This window comes from Vidua macroura, chromosome 17 (genome assembly GCF_024509145.1).
Source record: "Vidua macroura isolate BioBank_ID:100142 chromosome 17, ASM2450914v1, whole genome shotgun sequence".
NCBI lineage: Eukaryota > Metazoa > Chordata > Aves > Passeriformes > Viduidae > Vidua > Vidua macroura.
This window is the reverse complement of record NC_071587.1, coordinates 1421018-1440117: the sequence shown is the minus strand read 5'-3', so window position 1 is coordinate 1440117 and position 19100 is coordinate 1421018. Positions and strand designations below refer to the sequence as shown.

General features: G+C 48.7%; 1 protein-coding gene and 1 long non-coding RNA gene across 2 annotated transcripts in view; one reads left to right on the top strand and one right to left on the bottom strand.

Annotated features, from left to right (window-relative positions):
- The window catches only part of LOC128815817 (rho GTPase-activating protein 39-like), a 57292-nt gene that overhangs the window by 30399 nt on the left and 7793 nt on the right, over positions 1 to 19100 (top strand). Inside the window, exons 3-5 of the mRNA XM_053992863.1 lie at positions 7580 to 8885; positions 11409 to 11955; positions 13225 to 13314. Of these exons, the coding sequence (XP_053848838.1) occupies positions 7580 to 8885; positions 11409 to 11955; positions 13225 to 13314 (1943 nt within the window). The remainder of the gene's footprint in view (positions 1 to 7579; positions 8886 to 11408; positions 11956 to 13224; positions 13315 to 19100) is intronic.
- Positions 13205 to 18270, bottom strand: LOC128815818 (uncharacterized). The gene is made up of 3 exons (XR_008439727.1): positions 17929 to 18270; positions 17644 to 17807; positions 13205 to 13253 (listed from the first exon to the last, which is right to left on the bottom strand). It is a non-coding gene; the product is annotated as an uncharacterized LOC128815818 (long non-coding RNA).

Here is a 19100-nt window from a genome sequence, read left to right as displayed (position 1 = left end):
AGCCCTGCAGGTCAGTGCTGCTTTTTTGTCCTACTGCTCCAGTGCGCTCCCTCGGGCTCAGTTCGGCTGGGTTTGGCAGGGCTCCTTTCTGCTCGGCTTGATGGGCTCAGTGGGGTCGGGGTCACTCCCACTGCTGGACTGTTCTCTTCCAGCAGCCTCCTCCTCGCCAGTGCTGATGGTTCGTCACTGCGATCAATTTGCGTTTTCACCGCTGTCCCTTTCAACACCGTGTTCCGCAGTTGTGTACTGAGAAAACAGGAGGGGAACCGGCAGGGGAGCAAAGGGCCCGGGTCCCGCAGGGGTTGATGCCAGCAGTCCCTTCTCTGGAGAGAGAGGCACAATGGCATGCTTCAGATGGGCTGCCTGGCTTTCCCTCCTGAAACTGTGGTGTGGTTCAGGAGGGAAAATGTTATTCTATACCATGATGTGCATGGGTTAGAGTAACAGCAGCACTAAGCTCTGGCCTTGTCTGCAGCCAGGACACTAACTCAGTCTCTCAGGAGGGAACATGGCCTCCTCTGCCTTTGTACAGGGAGTTGCTGTGCCTCAAGGGAAAAGTGATACCAATTTTGACCCATCCCTCAGTTCGTCTGCCCTCTCAGTAGGGAATACCCTTCTACAGAGTCCCCTCCTATTAGAAGGAAGGGGGAGTGATGCAATGTGGACAGGAGTTTGCTGTACCTTTCCTTGCCTGCCAGGGTAACATCACCATCACTGCTGATTCTCCTACAAGGAGGGGAAGTGGGAAGGAGTTCTCCTTTGTTCCATCCCTAGATCAGGTTTGTGCAGCAGTCTTGGGGCACCTTGAGCCTGCAATGAATTGAAGGGCAAGTGCTGAGAAAGGCATGAGTGGCAGCTTGCATGGGTGTTAACAGGCTGCTTGGATATGCAAGGCTCTTTCATATTACAAGGCTCATACCAGTAAGGTGACGTCTGTGAAATGTGCTTTCTTGGAAGCAGGATTGGGCACTGTTTCCTTGCACATCTATCATGTGTTCTCTCTACTGTGTGAGCAAGAGTTTGATTTCTGTAGTTGAACCTGACACCCAAGGAGAGCTTTTTCTAGCTTGTAAAATGGGGAGCAAAGAGCTGAGCCAGAAGCAAATGCTCTCAGATGGGATCTAATGCCATTGCTGGGATGTCTGGTATATTAATAGCATGAGCACACTGAGCTTTTCAGCTCTGTTGTCTGTGTTGTTCTCCAAAGACAACCTCAAGCATGTCCTCCTTTGCTTGGGAGAAATGCAGCTGTGTAAATAGAGGGTGTACACATTGAGTGCTGTTGGTAGTATTTGACATCTTTATAGTTACTTGTGCCCAAGACAGTTTTATTTTTGTCTCTTAATGCCAGCGCAAAAAATACTGGTTTTCTTTCCTTCATGTTTGTCATCCTGTGATAGATGGAGAGGCCAGCAGAGACCAGTGTAGTCCCCAAGAGGGGCCTCCTGCAAGCCCATCCCACAAAGATGTGGGGGAAGGGATTTCATTCTGGTTTTAGCTATACTTTGTGGTCAAGGTTTTTTCTTTTAGTAAACTGGTTTTTACCACCTTTCCTCTCTTGTGCCTTCTATTAGCACTGCTGAATTTGTTGTGCCCCCTGCCACATCTCAGTGCTGTGAAACCCTCAGCAGTCTCGAGAAGAACAAAGAAGCTCCCCAAACCTTTGCTGCCTGTTCCCTCTGTCTCTATGCCCATGCCACCCCTCCTTCACTGCCCCACAGCTTGCTGCTGCTCTTCCAGCTCTCGCAGTGGCTTGGAGCAGCCTTCTCTAGACATTAGCCTTTGGCCTCCCCAGGCAGCACAGGAGGGTAGACCCCCTAGGGAAATGGCAGCTTCTTGCAGTGGGGTCAGACGCTGGTGCCATTGACCATCTCTGGAGCCTCCTGGGGAAGCTCCTCTGCCCATGCTCTTGCTCCCATGTTGTCTTTCAGCTGTGCTCCCTGGGGCTGCTCAGCCCAGTGCTGCCTCTGCTTCTCCCTTGCTGGACAAGCACAGCAAACAGAACTTGCCTCGCAACTCCAGACTCATCCTGAGCTCTTACAATCCTGTTAAGAAGCAAGATGGACTCTCTTCAGCAGAAATTATGGCCAAATTATCCTTTCACACACTGGAAAGCTCTGCAAAGGGTGGATATGCTCCCTTGGGGACTCTGAGACCAGCCTGGGGTTGAATGCAGCATTTTGGAAGTGTACTCTGAGCCACTGCAGCCATGCTGAGGTTTGCCAGAACTCCAAGGTAATGGGTGAAAAGGGGCTTGGTGGAGTGCCAAGGCCTGAAGAAGGCAGTCTTTCTGGGAGCGAGCCTGTGTGCTGGTCTGCAGCATTTCAGCACACTGCAGGTCAGGACTGTGAGCAGGCTCTGCTGTCCTCGGCTCTGCTATCCATGCAGAACCAGCCCCTTTACTCCCCTTCCTCTGTTTCTCCTAAGGTCAGCACTGGGAATTTCAGAGTGCTGTTTCTGAGGTTCTCTTTGCAATAACAGGCTATCTTAAAATCCTCTGTAAGAAAGCCACCTTCCTTAGGAACATTCTGTCCCCAAGAAGAGGAAGGTGAGGGTACTTTCTGCATGGGCAGTAGGTTGTGCTGCCTGTACCCTCCTCACCCACCTTTCCCACAGCTCAGCATCCTTAACTGGGAAGGAACAGGGGCTTGGTCTTACAGTGCCAGGAATATGTGCTGGAAGGAGGAGTGAGAGGAAATGTGTGATTAGGTGGCTGTAAGACTACCTCTGCCTCTTCCAAGTCTGGTTTGTTTCATCATGGGCTCATGTCTCTCAAGGCACAGCACAAGTAATGCCACTGGTGAGTTTTCATAATCAAGCAAGAAAGACTATCAGAATCCCTAATACAGGTTTGTTTCCTGCTTGTGCAGTTGGCCTTGGGGTAGGATATGAAAACACAATGTTCTCTGCACAATTCTGCAGAGTTTTTGGTTTGGGCAGTTTGTATCCCTGCCTCCAGTGTGGGAATTAGGAGCACAGCAGCAGTGCTGCTGGAATATGAACATCCCTGTTCACTCACTTTTGTCACAGCACCAGGAACTACTACAACTACTAGAAAGAGCAGAGCTAAGGTGCAGGGCCTTTTCTCCAGGCTTCTGGGAAGAAGAAAAACAAACACTGGAGATCTGGAGCCTGAGAAGAGCTGCTAGATATGCTGGGCCTGTTGGAGCTGGGTGCAGGCTGAGAAAATCAGTGCCAAGTTAAGACCTTTATATTGGAGCTACTTGAAAGCATTGCTCACAGGAACAGTCCCAGAGGATTCCTCAGGGTCTCTGCTTCTGGTGGCTGAAGAGCTCAGCTGAGAAGCTGCATTGGGACACTTCTCCACCGCTGGCTTTGCTTTTTGTCACAGCTTTCACAAGGACAAGATCAAATCTTCATGCTGGGAAGTCAGGAAGTCCCTCTTGTCTTCTTCTTGGTCTTTCCAGGAGCCTGGGGATGGAGTTGAAGGGAGCTGTATCCAGACATGGCCCCAAGAAATCATTCATGGCTGTGGAAATGGCCTTTTCAAGACAGCTTTGTCTTTTCTGTGATGGTGCTTCTTTCCTCTCATCTCTGGCAGCCAGGGAGGCTGGAAATGGCGTGATGTGTCCACAGTGAGACTGATGGGCGAAGTGGGGTACTGTACACATTCAGAAGTTTCCCTTCACCATCACATTCCTGGGTGGGGGAAGCCTGGTGGCACTTGGTGACATGGGAGTGGCATAGCTTCCCAGTTTCCTCTGGCCCCTGCAGGGCATCTAGGTGCTTTGCCTCTTACTAGACTAGCTGTGGCAACCTCACGTGTTTCTGCTTTTCCTCAAAAAAAGCAGTGTCAGTAGGTGGGCTCTGCCAGCTCCAGGGGTTTGCAGCAGTCCAGAGCAGGCTGGGTCCCACTGTGCACCTTGACCTAGGCCTGAAGGAGGGAACATGTTGGGGCATGGACTGCAAGTGCCAAAATCCTGCTGCAGGGAGGCTTGCTGCTTGTGGCAGAGCCACTTCTTCATTGCCTTGCTGTGGCTGGCTGTCTAACTTGTCTTGCTGTCCTGCCAGCTGGGCTCAGGGCAGGTGCAGAGAGAGTCCTGTACCAGTGCAGAGCTCCTGCCTCTCTCCATCGTGTCCCACCCATGTGGCCAACTCTGTGCTGAAGGCCCAGCACATCTTCCTGTCCTGGGCAGGCCCAAGGTGAGGGATGTCTTCTTTGCACCCTGATAAAGGGACTCTGGGCAGTGAGGAGCTGTTGTTCTTTGGAATGCCTTTTGCCCTCCAGTTTACTGGGGCTCACAGGTAGGTAACTTGCCTCTGCAGGAGGCTATGAGCACAGTATCCTCTTTTTCAGATCAAATCCCTCATCACTCATCTGAGGAGTAAAATCTGGGCTATGCTCTTTATCACAGATGCAGGGGCAGAGGTTGTTGCCAGTTGAGGTCTCACAGGGCCTTAAAAGTCATAATGCCATGCTGGAGCAGGAACCTGCCTCTGATGGACAGGTTGGTGGTGTTCTGCAGATGCCCACACCTGAGCAGTGACCAGTGCTGCTCTGTGGATGTGAATTGGGACAGATGGGGCAGGAGGTGGTGCCAGTGCCTTCTGTGTGGACAGGGAGGGGCTCCTTCCTGTGGCTCAGGGCTGAGCAAGGAGGTGGCACAGCTTCAGGCTGAGTTCCTGGTTATTTGATTTTCTGGTGCCAGACAGTAGCAGTGCGTGATGAGCCTGGACAGGGGGCACAAGTCTGGCCATGCTGTGCCTGGCTGGGGCAGGTCTGCTAAGCCTTGGCTGAGTGGATGGTTCAACTGTGCACAGCTGGCTGGGCCTGCAATGCTGCGCGTCAGGGAGAGGAAAAACTTCAGGGGGTGGCTTGTGGGATGTGAGTGTCCAGCACCTTTCCACAGAGCACAGGGTTATTTTCCAGCCCTGCCATAACTGGAGATCTTTTAAGGCAGTGGGACACGTGCAGCTCTGGGATATCGCTCTGCAACCCAACAACTGGATAATGCTGGTCCAGATGCAATGACGGTTGATGTAGGGTTGAGCTAAAATATGTCCCAGTCACACACTTGTGGCCTGCCTGCTGAGTCAGGAGCCTGTGGATTGTTCAGTCCTTTGCCAGTCTCTCTCCTGTACCATGAAACGAGAGACTGGCAAAGTCTCTCTCACTGATACAGACGTGGGGTTGTCAGAAATCCTCATTTAAAAGCCTACCAAGTGTTGCTGTTCTGGTTCTTCCCCTTAGTCCAGGCACTCTTTGAGGAAGAGCCTGGTCTTCAGCAAAGCTTGGGATTCAGAGTGGAGCTTGGCTGTGCACAGGGGAGATGCACTGATGCAAAGAGCAGGCCCTGTGTCCCCCAGGGAGGGATACCTGGTGGGTGGTGGAGCTGGGTGTCCTCATGAATGCCACCCTCATCCTGCTGTTACCACTGGTGGTTCCCTCTGTGTATCCTCACTTGGCACCGCTGGCGCTCGACCCCCTGCATTAGGCATCATGCCCCAGGAAGAAGCATGTGGAGGACAAGCCACTGAGGGCTAAACAGGAATGAGAGAGCAGTGGCTCTGCTGGATGGTGGCTTGGCAGATGGAGAGAAGCCAATCTCAAATTTGTCAGTGTTTCCCAAGCTGCTCTTGGCATAGGGCTTAGGTCAGTGCTGGGCTGCAGTGCTGTGAAGAGAATTAAGGTGGAGGCTAGGAGACAGGCCTTCCTCATGGCAGTTGCATCACCATCCTGAAGTAGTGTCAGGAATTCCCTTAAAATAAAATCCTTGGTGCCGCAGTGGGAGGCACCAGAGGTCCCAGAGCAAGAGGGGGTCCCAGGGTTCGAAGCAGAGGAAGACAGCCCTTTCTCAACGTTCTCTGGCCACACCTGGGTAGTTGCACAAGAGAGCTACATGGACTCTGTTGCGGGAAAGGAGCCAGCCCTGCAAAGACGGAGGTGCAGCTAAGTGTGATCAGTGTCGTGAAGCCTTTGGACCCTGGCCAGGGGTCAGGCACTGTGCCCATGGCAGGGCAGTGCCAGCCTTGTCTTTGCCACTCCCGGTGCCATTGTGTCAAGATGGGATTCACGACACATTGCCAACAGAGAGCATGTTTTGCCAAAAATATGGTAAGCAGTGGATGGGGAAGGAGCACGCCACCCCTTTAGGAGGGCAGCTATTGGGAACAGATGTGGGACATTAGGTGTGGGACAGAGGATGTGGGGAAGGTGACTGGAGTGCACCAGGTGAAATAGGACACCCGCAGTGATGTGGGGCAGGTATGGGGAGAGCAGGGGGTGTGCAAATGCACTGGCAGGATAACCATGGGGGAAGGACAGGCAGAATACCCCAGGGGAGCTGTGCTGAAGGAGGAGGCTGGCCAGGTGAAATGGCTCTGGAGAGCAGGAACAGAGCAAGAGGGCTGGGGTGTCCAGATACCTTGGGGTTTGGCAGGGAAGGCACAAGAGAGCCAAACACTGTGTGAGGCACCTCTGGACATGCAGCAGAAGTGGGTGTGTCTGCCAGCACAGAGGCCATAGAGGACAGGTCAGCAGTGTGGAGTGGGGAGCAAGGTCAAGGTGCAAACAGCAAAATAGTTAGGAAGGTGTTAGGGGAACATCTCTTATCTCAGATGGAACACATGCAGTACACCCTCAGGTCTTACCCAGTGATGGCTGGTAGCAGATACATGGAGGTAGGGCACAATTCAAGTGGAGGTAGGATCAGACTCAAGTGGACCTTCCTGGGGACTGTGATGCCTTGGAAAACCTGGAAGCTCAGCTGGTTTAATATCCTTTCCATTTCCTCGGAGTTCACAAACACAGACTGGCCATGGTCACAGCCTGACAGCAGGTTGTTGTTGCTACTCTGTAGAATATACCCTGGGATCTGGGGTGTTGCAGTGGGCACGTTGGGTTGTGGTGGATCCCGAGTACCGCCACGGATCAGAGGTGATACTCCCAGCAGAGGAGGGTTTCACAGCCATGAGAGCTGAGCAGGGCCAGTTGGTGTGGCCAAGGGTACCAGATCCAAGTGCATCTGGACAAAATTGGGTGTAGGCATGGCAGGTTGTGTGGGAATGTAAGCTGTGAGTGGAGAATGGCTACACCCATATACCTCCCATAGACCTCATAGGTTTTTCTACAAAATAAACACACATCTGGAAACTAAAATAAAAAACCAGCATGGTCTGGAAGGACTGTCATCACAGTTGGATAATCTGAAGGCAGGTGCTTGGGATTATTTTCCAATTTAATACTTGAGTTTTATGTTCCAGAATAGTGTGGTGGTCTTCAGCTGGTTGTTCTGGGTGCCATGCTATCTGCTGAACCTTGAGAAGCATAGGTTTTGTCCTATATCAGTGCTGCTGATACCAGACAGGTTATAGTATCACGAACTAATTTCATCTTGTTCTGCTCTTCATGATTTAGATATTTATTATGTGAATAACAACAACATTTTTCTGTTTCAGCAAGGGGGATCTCCAGGAAAAAATAACTTGCTGACATAACTGGTTGGAGAATATTCAGGCCCTTTGAGACTAACAATTTGGTATTTGGGTAGACGTAGAAGTTACTTCAGTAAATACAATTCTTAAATAATTGTGTGTATTTGTACCTTTCTTCTTTTAGGGAGACTCCTACCCACTGGCAGCCTCTGCCAGGAACGAAAGCAGCCATGTTGGTCAAAGTGAACAGTTTGAGGCAGATGCAGAACTTTTCAAACAGTTCTCTTGAGCTGCAGAATACTCCAAAGCCCAGCAGCCCAAAATCTCTTCCCAAACCAGCTATGTATGCTCAGCTTCAATCCACATCCCAGAGCCCTGAAGCCACAAAGCAAATGCCTGCTGGAGAAACAAAGCAGTCTATGCAGATCAAAAAGACGGAGAGTGGTGGGTTTTGCCTGGTGATGATGAATGGTCCTACTTCTCAAACACCTCCAAGAAGCCGGACAGGAACTCCCCAGCCTGCATCCCCCACATATGCCTCTCCTGCACCTATATATGATGAGCCATCTTTAGATTTGCCAATTTATGACGAGCCACCAGTAGATATGGACACTGAAAGCATTTGTGTGAGTGGGATGTCTCCACCAAGGTCACCAAGCAGTAGCTTAAAAAAGCAGCTGCCACCAACCAAGTTATTGCAACATCCCAGTATGCAACAGCAAGCTGCAAAGAAGCATGCAAAAAATCCCTCTTCCACTGAATACAGCCCAGCTGGCAGAGAATACATAAAACATATGGTCAATGTTGACCAATCTGCCAAACTCTCCCACTCTTCTGCTGCAGCAACGGCTACCTCCACTAAACTGCCTGTTCAGCTTGCTTCAAAGGACAGTTTCAAGGAGTCTTGGAGGATCTTGGAAGCCAATGTCCTCAAGAACATGGAACTCCACCACAGTCGGCAAAACAACCTGCAGACTCAGGAGTATCCAACTGGTATAAGCCATCAGGATTCTGGTTATTCAACTGGCCCTTCTCCAAGCTTGAGAAAAAGGAAAGGAAGGAGGCAAGGAACAGGTCAAGCAAGACCTGGCTCTGTGGGCAGCAGCAGTGAGCTCACAGCTCTGAATGATAAAGTGATTGCTGAGATGCGTGCTGTGGTGGGCAGGTCAGCAGCTTGCAGGGGAAGCAAAGCCAGCCTGGATGCTGAGAGCCCGGAGAACGGTGTTCCAGCGGAGAGCAGCAAGGTCAGGTTTCAGTCTGACGACTTGAAAAAATGCATCAGCCAGAGCTCCAGGGATGATGTCTCAGCCAGCAACAGGTCTCTGTACAGACAAGACCTGGAGATAAGGGAATTCTTTCCCAGCAGTGTGGCTGCTCCACAGGACACAATGAGGCAGAAGAGAACTTTTGAGAAAATAGATTCTCTAGAAAAGAACGTCACCAGCCAGACAAACATGGCTTCATCAGGCGCTACACGCCATTCCTCACAGGTACTTCCCCATCTGTGCCATGTTAATTTTTTTTTTCTTTGCTAGACTTGCTAGACTCAAAATACAGAGCCTGCTTCTGGAGGGGGGTTTAATTCCAGGGGTGTGCTGCAGGCAAGACATGTCTGTTCCTACAGAATAGCAAACAGGTCATAAAGCTTCACAACTTTGCTCGTGGAAACCCTGTTTCAGGCCTGGCTTGAGAGGAAGGAGAATCGTGGGAGGGGGCTCATGTCCAGCAAGGCCTCAGCATTGTGGGTAGCTCTGCTCTGTTATTTGGGTAAATGTGCTTGCCTGATCATGTTACTGTCACTCATGTCTTCCCTCGTACGTACTTTATTCACTGGAATGGTCTGAGTTGGCGGGTACGGCATCAAGATTTGCGTAGCCACACGACAGCAATTCCTCTTTCTCTCTCTCTCTTTTTTTGAATGGCTCCTCATATGCTATTCTCCCTCCCAATTCCTGAACACGGAATAGCAATATTTAGAAAATCAGTGTCAGTGGCTCTAGCATCTTGTTGGAAATAGTTATTTTAAAGCCCCATTAGTGTGCCTGCACAAGGGGAGTAGTTTTTCTCTCTAACACAGCACTTCTGCAGGATTATTTTGCCATCTTTTTTCCTACTTGGATTCTAATGAATATCCTGCTTCCTAATTTTAGTTCAGATTTAGGTTCTTTGTAGATAGTTTTATATCTCCTGAAGCTTTTGCCCTTTTTTCTCTTTGCTCACTCCTCCAGTTATTTTGCTCCTATTTTGAACAACCAGAGTCTCTGCATTAATTAGATGAAACAGAGCTGATAATCATCCCCCATACTGAAAAGTGACTTCTTACTTTTTTCTAGTTTTTCTCCTGTTTGCTGGTACAAAGTCTTTCATGAAGAAACTTGGGAAAGCTCCTTGACTGTTCCAGATTGCTCCAGCAGACCTGTGAGGTGTAACTTTTCTTTGAAAGCCAGGCTGACACCTCTCTGCTCTGTCAGATTTATCTCTGTATGTTCTCTTTATTGCCATTTTGGATCAATAAGTACCTTGCTTTCATATGAAACCTTTTGGAAAACTGATATCATGTTCCCACATTTCTCACTTTTCAGGCACAGAGACACATCAAGTTTACATTACTTACATTTTACTATTAATAGTTCAGCAATTTCATTTCATAGCCTCTTTGGACTTGGTAGGAAACTGCTCTCCAGTCTTCTGGCTGTGTTTCACCCTGTTATATTGACAGGGAGAGCTGAAACTTGATTATGCACTAGATATGGTGGGTTGGGGATAGACTGTGAATGGCCTTGAAAGTGAAGAAAAATAATTCATATGTGGTAATATGGAGAAGCAGAAGACAAAAGGAGATGGATGTTGTGGTAGAGGCAAAAAGAGTCAATAAATAAAAAAAAATATTCACAGAAATACTCAAGAGTCCAAGTAAGGAGGGGAGGAAGTTGCAGAAAATATGGCAGCAAAATCACTTGCCTCACTTGAAAATAACATCAAGTGGCTTGAGTGAGCAGTGATGTGCTGTGCTGGACTTGCATGATAGAGGGGAAAATCAGGAGATAGGAAAAGTCAGTATCGGAGGAGGGTGGGCAGAAGTTTTGGAACAGCCTAAGCAGAAGTGGCTGTGAATGAGATGTGAGAGAGAAGCCTCAGAGAGAGCAGAGGAGAACTGAACCTCAAGATATTAAGAGGAGGTGACTCCTAAGAAGGAACATTCTGAAGGAGCAGGTAGGGTGATAGAAGGAAAACCACCTCCAGGCACGTAAGGTGGTTTGAAGGAGACCGAGGATGTTGAGATAACAGAGAACTGCAGGTGGGGATTTTTAGTTAGTGTGTTGAATTAATTCAGAGAGGGTGAGGAGGTAGAGGAGTAACTCAAGGGATAAAAAAAAAACAAAGTAAAAAACCAAGAGAGATTATTGTGCCCCAGGCTGGCAATGAGGGGTGGAATGTGATGTGTGCTAATCCCATCATCTGCATGCAGAGACATGTGGCGTGTGAGATGGGAAAGGGTTGGAATGCAGAAGCCTCTCAGGAGTTCCTCTATACTAAGAAGGAAACACTAACTTGCTCTAAACTTCTAAGAACTAATGTGTATTTTGGGGTTAACTGTAGACCAGTGTCCCACCCTCCTCCTGGGCTCCTAGAGCTCCATTGGAACTGAGGAGTGAGGAGTGCAGAGGTACTTGGTTCCTTGGTGTGTGCTTGGTGCCACAGAGCTGTGCTGCTGCTCTGGAAATCAGCTCACCTCCTGCCTGTCCCCGTAAACCTGGCGACAGCTGGGACACTCAGCCCTGTTACTCCATGTCCCAGCACTTCCCTTAGGGACAGCATTAGTGTGTGGCTGTGCCAGCCAGGCTCTTTCAGAACTACAAGTGTCATCCACCAATTCTACATGTACCAAGTCATGTTTGTACAGATTCACCATTGTGCAGTTGCTGGCAGCTTCATGTCTCAGTGTGGATAATTTTCCTAGCTGGGTAAGGAGTCACCTAAGCTGCTTTTAACATGTCTGTTCTTCTTTGCAGCCTGAGACCATAGAGCTGGAGTCTAAGCAGGAGGGCAGCAGCCAGCATGGTGGCTGTGTGGGATGCCATTTCCCTTACAACACCCTACGGAAGCCCATCTCTCAGAGCAGCATGGCGGATTGGGCTTCCAAAAACCTGAACATGCACACGCAAGGCATCTTCCGACGAAGGATCTCCATCTCCAACATGCTGTCCTGGAATGGCGGCTCCATTAAAAAGCCAATGCTCATCACTAGCAACCGGACCATCAAGAAAGAGGCGTGTGAGATGTTCAAACTGGTGCAGAGCTATATGGGAGATCGTCAGACTCGCATGGACCGCAATCATGTGGCATTGGTCACGGTCACCAAGTGCTGGAGCATTCAAGGCTTGCGGGATGAGCTCTACATACAGCTGATCCGACAGACAACAGATAACATGTGCTACCGAAGCCTGGCATGGGGCTGGGAACTGATGGCCATCAGTCTGGCCTTTTTTTCCCCATCACCCAAATTTCAGTCTTACCTGGAAGGTTACATTTACCGCCACCTTGACAGTGATGAAAAGAGTAAGTGCCTCATGCACCTCCTCTGTATGCAGCAGCATCTTGGTGGGTTGTGCCACATAGTCAAGGCTGTTTGGGTTTTAAAAGTACAGGCAGTCCCCAGCTAGTGCTGTGGGCTCTGTCAGTGAGAGCACAGCGTGTTGTCTGAGTTCACCTTTCATTGGTGGGATGAAGCTGCCACCAGCTTGTATCTGGCAAAGAAATGTGAGCCCCAGACTGTGCTCACCTCACCCATCAGCACTGAAAATGAGCTGATATCAGCCCTCCAAAGGCAGAGCTTTTCTGGGTTCTCTGATGACATAATTTGCTTTTAACTTCCTTGAAGCTGGCAAAAAAAAGGATTGTTAGTGTCTAACTTTTTTTAAGGGAGCCTTTGCAGACACTGAGAACAGACCTTGGCTGTTTGGGGATCCTGAAGAACGCAGGCTTTTACTGTGAAGAGATGCAATTTATCTGTCTTTCAGAAGTTTGGGGACCAGCCCAGCTTATATTCTGTTATTACCCCAATTTTAAATTGCTATAGCATCCGGTGGGGGGTGGGGCGCATGAAGAAAAGAAAAAAGCTAAGTACCAGCCTGGAGAGTATTAACTGGTATTTATTGGCTTATTTAATACTATTTCAGCCGCACTCACTGTGTCTTGTCCAATCTCAGGCCAGAAACCAGACACCTATTTTCCCCTTGATCTCTAGGGACTTCAAGCTGTGTTTGAAGCCCCCCCAGGTCTCCAGGGTGGCTACAGGAGTTCTGCCTCAGCATCCCTCTGCCCCTGTTCATGAGCATGGCAGCAGAGGTTGGACCAAGGGGCAAGTGCTACACTGCCAATATTTTCCTTCTTTTTTTATGATTATAGCCTTAATGTGGGATTTCTTCACTGAACTGTCAAGTGTGCAGCACTAGTTTGGGTTTTATAAAGATTTTCAGCCCTTGTCACTTCTGTCCAAAACCATTCCCTCCAGCTGTGCTTTGCCCAGAATGCAGGCAGCAAGGAGGAGTACTCTGAGATATTGAGAAGATGGTTCTTTTGCTGGTATTTAGGCAGCAAGTTTATTTAGGTATGAACTTTTCAACTGTCTGGCCATTTGGAGAAGCTGAGTGATGTTCTGAGCCCCTCATTCAGGTTCATTGGGAGCTGGCTGTGGTGCAGGACCTTTCCCCTTACAGAGCTTCTTATGCTGGAGTCAGGCTGGCTGCCATATCTAAGGGCAATTCTGTATTTTGGTATTTTAGTATATACCACATTATTAATCCAGACCCTCTTCTGAATTTTCAGTTGCCCAGCACATCAAGGAGCTTGTGGATCTGAAAAACAAGAAGATCACAAAATCCAGGAAAAAGAGGAAACAAAACACAGAGGATGAAGGTAGGGAGAGGCACAGGGAACTGAGAGAGGTCTGCACTGACTTCAGGCAGGTGGCAATTCTGAGCTATGCTGAAAATCAGACCATTTCTTTAAATACAGAGACTTGGATTTGGGAAAATTTATCTGGTGGCAGGCTGGTGTGCAAGGTTAGACCGGAGCATGGACCAGCAGTGTGAGTGGCAGCTGGGCTGCATTTGGGACAGGTGGGGGCCCTTTCAAGCACAATTGTGCAAGTTGTGTGAGGGATTTTAAGTTGGATGCAGACCTGGGGCTGTAATTCCTCTAATCTGTGCGTGCTGCATTTCCTGGAGCATATTCTGGTGCTAGAAGCCATATGAGCCAGTGTGTTGAAAAGAACCTGTCTCAGTTGTTTGAATGGATTTTGTAAATCACTGCCTAACCTGAGACTCTTCCTGGAGGGTGCTGATACCTGGTGAAGGACACTGCCTTCTCCTCTCCAGAACTGGCTTCCCTTGCCCACACTTTCTGAGTTCTGCAGCCCAGGGCTTGCCCTGGCATCTGTGAGGAATGAACAAGAGTTCGCGCATTCCTCTGGACTTAGTTTAACTGCTGGCTGCAGGATAACACTTTATCTGGCTAAAGTCTTACTAGACAAAGTCCATTCAATATTTTTTATATTGCTTTCAGGAAACTTCAATTAGCCCTTTGAATTCCTTTCAGGCAGCAGTTGATATCAGGTGGCTTCAGTGTTTTTAATTTGTGAGAGCTGGAGTCCAGCTTCCTGCATTCCTGAGCCCTCCCTGACGCCAGCAGACAGCTGCTGCCTATGGTGGCTTGCCTGTGTCATTGCTGTGTCACCCTGTTTCATGAGGCAGCTGCAAGTCAAGAGTAGGGCTGAGGACAGCCCTGGGTTGAAGCTCCTGCACTAACAGTGTTCATTGTTTCTCTGTCTCTGGTGGGATTCGGAGCAGAGAACTGCAATTGACAGAAGGATTATATTTCTGCTAGGGATATGTGTTTTTTTCTTTCCTGTTCAGGCCCAGGAGAGTTCAGACCATTCTGAGCCTTTGAAAATTCATTTTGCTTGTGCTTAGAGGGACTAAGATATTTTTATGAGACAACTCCACGGAGATTATTCGGTTCAGCAGGGCGTGCTGCCTGTGGCCTGAGCAGGCTGTTCTGTACAATTATGTGTCTAAATTGCGTGCGCTGGAGATGTGCTTAGGAAAATAAATGTAGTTTTTACCTAAAAACAAATGTTAAATTTAAAATTAAAAAAAAAATACAAGCAAAACCAAACATCAGCAGTTAGACTTTTTGTAGGTACTTTCCAACTCAGGATTTTCTAGGTTGCTTCTGATACATATTTTTATATATGTATGAAATGTTATGAAAAAGGCATGCCAGGTATAAAGTTTCCAGAAGGAAGCACTTGAAAGTCAGCTGTGCCTGTGTGGCCTCGGCTGGGGCTCTGGTGACAGGTCACACACACCATTACCTTTCATAGAATCATGGAATCATTAAGGTTGGAAAAATCCTCTGAAGTAATTGAGTCCAACTGTTCCCACAGCACTCTCAAGGCCACCAACAAATCGTGTCTCCAGATGCCACATCCATACATTTTCTTAATACTTCCAGGGTTGGAGGTTCCACCACTGCCCTGGGCAGCCTGTATTCCAATGCCTAATTACCCCTTGCAATTAAGAAATTTTCTATTCTATCCAATCTAAATGTGCCCTGGCACAGCTTGAGGCTGTTTACTCTTGTCTTTCTGGCCCAGGAGGCTGCTCTGGCAGGGACCAGGCTATGAGTTGTTCTGCAGGGGTTCAGTGGAGGAGGCAGCAGGGCTGGCAGCTCGCTCAAAACAGCTTTTTCACTGTGACTGACTCTGAGGACTTTTCCTGGAGATTGACCTCAGAATTGCACCTGAAGTAAGGGGAAATCTTGCAGGAGCATGCCAAGTTCTCTCTGCTGCTGGCTGGAAAGGTCAGGTTTTTCCCTGGAACACCTACTTCTGTTTGACCAGCCCTGCTTTCCAGATGTGTGAGGGGTGGGTAGGATGTACTTGAAGCTGTTGTAAGAAGTTTCTTAGTGGCTCTGAAATACTAAGATGCCTATGGATGCTGTAACATCAGTTTATCAGAGAAATCCATACGGAAATCAAATGTACAACTTCAGTCAAAACTGAATAGAAGATAAGTAGGCATCTATGTAAGTCTTTCAGTGAAAAGTTGAGTTGAAGCAGTGATTCCCCACACATGTGCACATACTCCTTTCAGTCCAGAAGCTCGTAGATGAGTAAACATTTACTGTTGGAACTCATCCCCATACGGGCCTCCAGTTGTTGGCGTCGGTGCATGGCACCAGTCAGTGGTGGATGGGAACTGACTGTCACCATCAGTTTATTATCTTACTGCAAGGCTTTCATACCTCTCCCTGTGAGTTCTCACGGGCAGCTCCTTGCAACACTGACCCCTTTTCTCTTTCTTCCTCATGGCTGGCTGACTTCTTCCTGTCCGTATCGTGACCACCTAACCCTTTCTGTCCCTAGTAGCACATACTACCCCTTACTGTTCATAGCACGACCACCTGACCCTTGCTCCTTGCAGCAGCACAACCAACTGACTCCAACTCTGTCTTGACCAACTAATCAACTCTTTTATAACACCCATCCTTATTGGACACAGCTGTGCCCTATTAAGGGCAAGCCTTATTGAATATAGCTGTGACCTATTAAGGGCAGGCCTGTTCCTACTCTTTGGTAATTAGTACAGATACAACTCCTCAGGAGCAAGATTGCCTTCAGCACTATCTCTATTCTCCTACAATCCATCCTCCCACAATTTACTATCTGACATATACCCAGAGAAAGAATTCTGAAGTTTCCTACACTTAACCTCTGCAGCATTCATCTTCTAACTTAATTCTCTGTGAATAAATGAAATACAAATGTGGTGCAAGGTCTTTTCATGCATGAATAACCTGTTGGCAGGCAGAAGAATAATGGGTAGGAATAAATGCTGTGTTGTCAGAAGGAGGATTGTCTGCTGATCCCACAGGAATGTAAGCTGGTCTTTGGGTTTATACAAGGAGACAAATCATGAGCTGACAGCTCAGTGTTGGTAGAAAATTATTCACGGCTCTATAAATGAAGGGCGCAGAGGGATCTGGCGAGGGTGACGAATGGAGCGATCAAGCAGCAGAGAATATTGTGTCACCAAAAGCAATGTTTTTTACATGGGGGAGAGGTCCCTGACTGCAAGTGCAGGGGGAGGCCCCAGTTGAGCCTTTTTGAGGAGGGAAAGACATTTTCCATCTTGTATATGAATTTCCAGAAACACATACACGTTGCTGGGAAGTGGTTAGAAACCAAAAGAGGGATCAGGATCTTGCAGGGAAGGGACAGAGAGCAAAGCAGCACTTAGCTGTAGTTGTGCTGTGCCCACTCTGTCTGTCCTGCCCAGGGTCCCTCCAAGGCTGATGAGTGAGGCAGGGAAGGTGACATGCGAGCTGGAGGTGGAGGAGGGAAGAGGGAAGACGGTCAATGGGATGAAAGAAATTTAAGATTACCTAGGGAAAGCAAGAAGGAAATCTCTCACTGTGTGCCATAGCAGAACAAAAAGCTGCCTGGTTTTGGTGTTAGGCAGCAGGCTCAGGAATAGTCTGTCCTGAAGCAAAGAATGAAATCCAAAAGGGCCAGCACAGGAGGTGGTGTGCAGATTCAGTGTTGCAGCAGGTGTTGCTCAGAGCGCCATGACCTTCCTGAAGAAACATCTTGAAAAGGACACCTCGGGGGCACAGGCGCGTCTGTGCTCACGCCGAGTGATTTCAGCTCTTCTGGGATCCGGGTGACACAGAAGGACAGACAGGGTCTTCATGTGGGGTTCCAAGGAGAGCTTTATTGAGCTTCTTCCTCGAAGGGATCCAGGGACAAAGAGGCGCTCAGTAACGACAGCAGGGTTTATATAGGGATGCTGAGGGGCGGGGCAGAACACCAGGGCCAATGGGATGAGGGCACAGGGGTGGAGCGATAGGGAAGGGCCAATGGGATACATTGAATCTGCATGCCACAGCAAGGCATGCTGGGAGAAGCCTTTTTCCTCAGCCTAACAAGGGTGGTTATGGCTTGAGGGGTTTTCCATCTAGGGGAGTATTGTGGATTCTTTCCCTGTTGGCCCACCAGCTTCCACAGTTCAGAGCATAAAGAGATTTAGAAAGAAATGGGACAAATGCAAAGAAGGGAGGTCTGTCTCTTGATGATTAATAGTCCAGGTACAACATTGCCTTAGGGTATTGCCCACCTGTTGTTAGCTAGGAATTTTTTGAAGGGGGATACTAAGTTTAAGACATCCTGTATCTGTTTCTTACCTTGGTGACAGGTGCAGGCTGCTGACTTGTCTGGCTGATGAACATGGCATTTCCCCTATAGGGAATGGTGGAATCAGAGCATGCCTGAGCTGTACCGTACAAGCTTGGGTTGGAGAAGGTTGCAGGCAGGATCAAGAAGCATTGTTCGGATGTAGAAGGAAGCGCTGGTGGTGTGAGAAAGAGGAGCTAAAGCAGTGCTGTGAAATGGGGGATCCTGAGCAGATCTAACCCAGGAGAGCAGCACTGCTGGTGCCAAGCCCAGCTTACCTGCTCAGAAGCACCTACCCCTATGCTATAGAGTGCAGTGAGATGGGATCCTGGTCTGAGAACCTGCTCTGGCTGTGCCAGGCTGAGATCCAAAAGGCTGTGGTAGATTGGAGGAATATCCAGACAACAGCTTCTCTAGTGCTAAAATACATATCTCATGGCCAGGTCCTAAATCCACACTGTTTGGTGCATTTTTAGGACTTTTTTTTCCAGGAAAGCATTTAAGTCTGTTCCAGAAGGAATGTTCCTGCACATGTCCGGTCTGGATTTTAACTTTTTCTAAAAGGAGATATTCTTTAAGATGCTGTCCACACATGTTTCTAGGCTGGCATATGGAGAAATATTTTCCTTTGAAAACTATTTTTCACTGTGTGGGCTGTTAGTAGTCGTCTGTTCCTGACCTCCTGAGGCTACCGTGATACCATAGGGAATAACAGGTCATCTTGGATTTCTCCCATTCATTATGTGCTCACAGAAGTGGAATTGCCTTCAGAATTAGCCCTCTCCAGGTAGTGCAGATGAAGCTGCCCAGGCCTGCACCAAGAGGTGGGAGCTGGGCTGTGGAGGGAGTTTGGAAACTCCCATGTTTGGCCACATGTTTGGAAACGTCAGCGTGCGTGATGAGCTCAGTGCCAGGAGTCAGTCTCTAGCTGAGCATTCTGAAAGCAGCAGATGGTTGGAACAGGTTGCTGGTTTGGAAAAGCTGAGGCTAGAGCTAAATTCTACTCCTCTCCCTCATGTTCCTTCCTGCACCTCAGCGTGTGCCTCCTGGCCTCTCCATGTCTCTCTCTCCATTGTTGCTCATCCCACTCTGCTCATGCCCTAGAGCCAGGAGCACTTGTGTTGGGGCAGATGGCTTCTACTCTGGAGCAGAGAGGCAGCATGGGAGCCATTGGTCTGTGCTGCTCACCCTGTTCCTCAGGGCTCCTGCCTCTTTTTTTTTGGCCATTCAGGTATGTGCACAGTACCTCCTCCATCCTCTTGTGCATGCAGCAAGTTTGTTTTTCAGTTACTTAAGTTTGGTCAGCTTCACGTGTGACCCCATCAGACCCCATTGGATCAGAGGCTGCAGCATGGTTGTCATGGGAGTGGGAGGCCTTGCTGCAGAAAGTGCTGGATGTAGGTTTTGGGCTTTTTCTGGAACTGTGGAGCTTCCTGGGAAAGTACAAAATAGGCCTCAGGGAAATGTG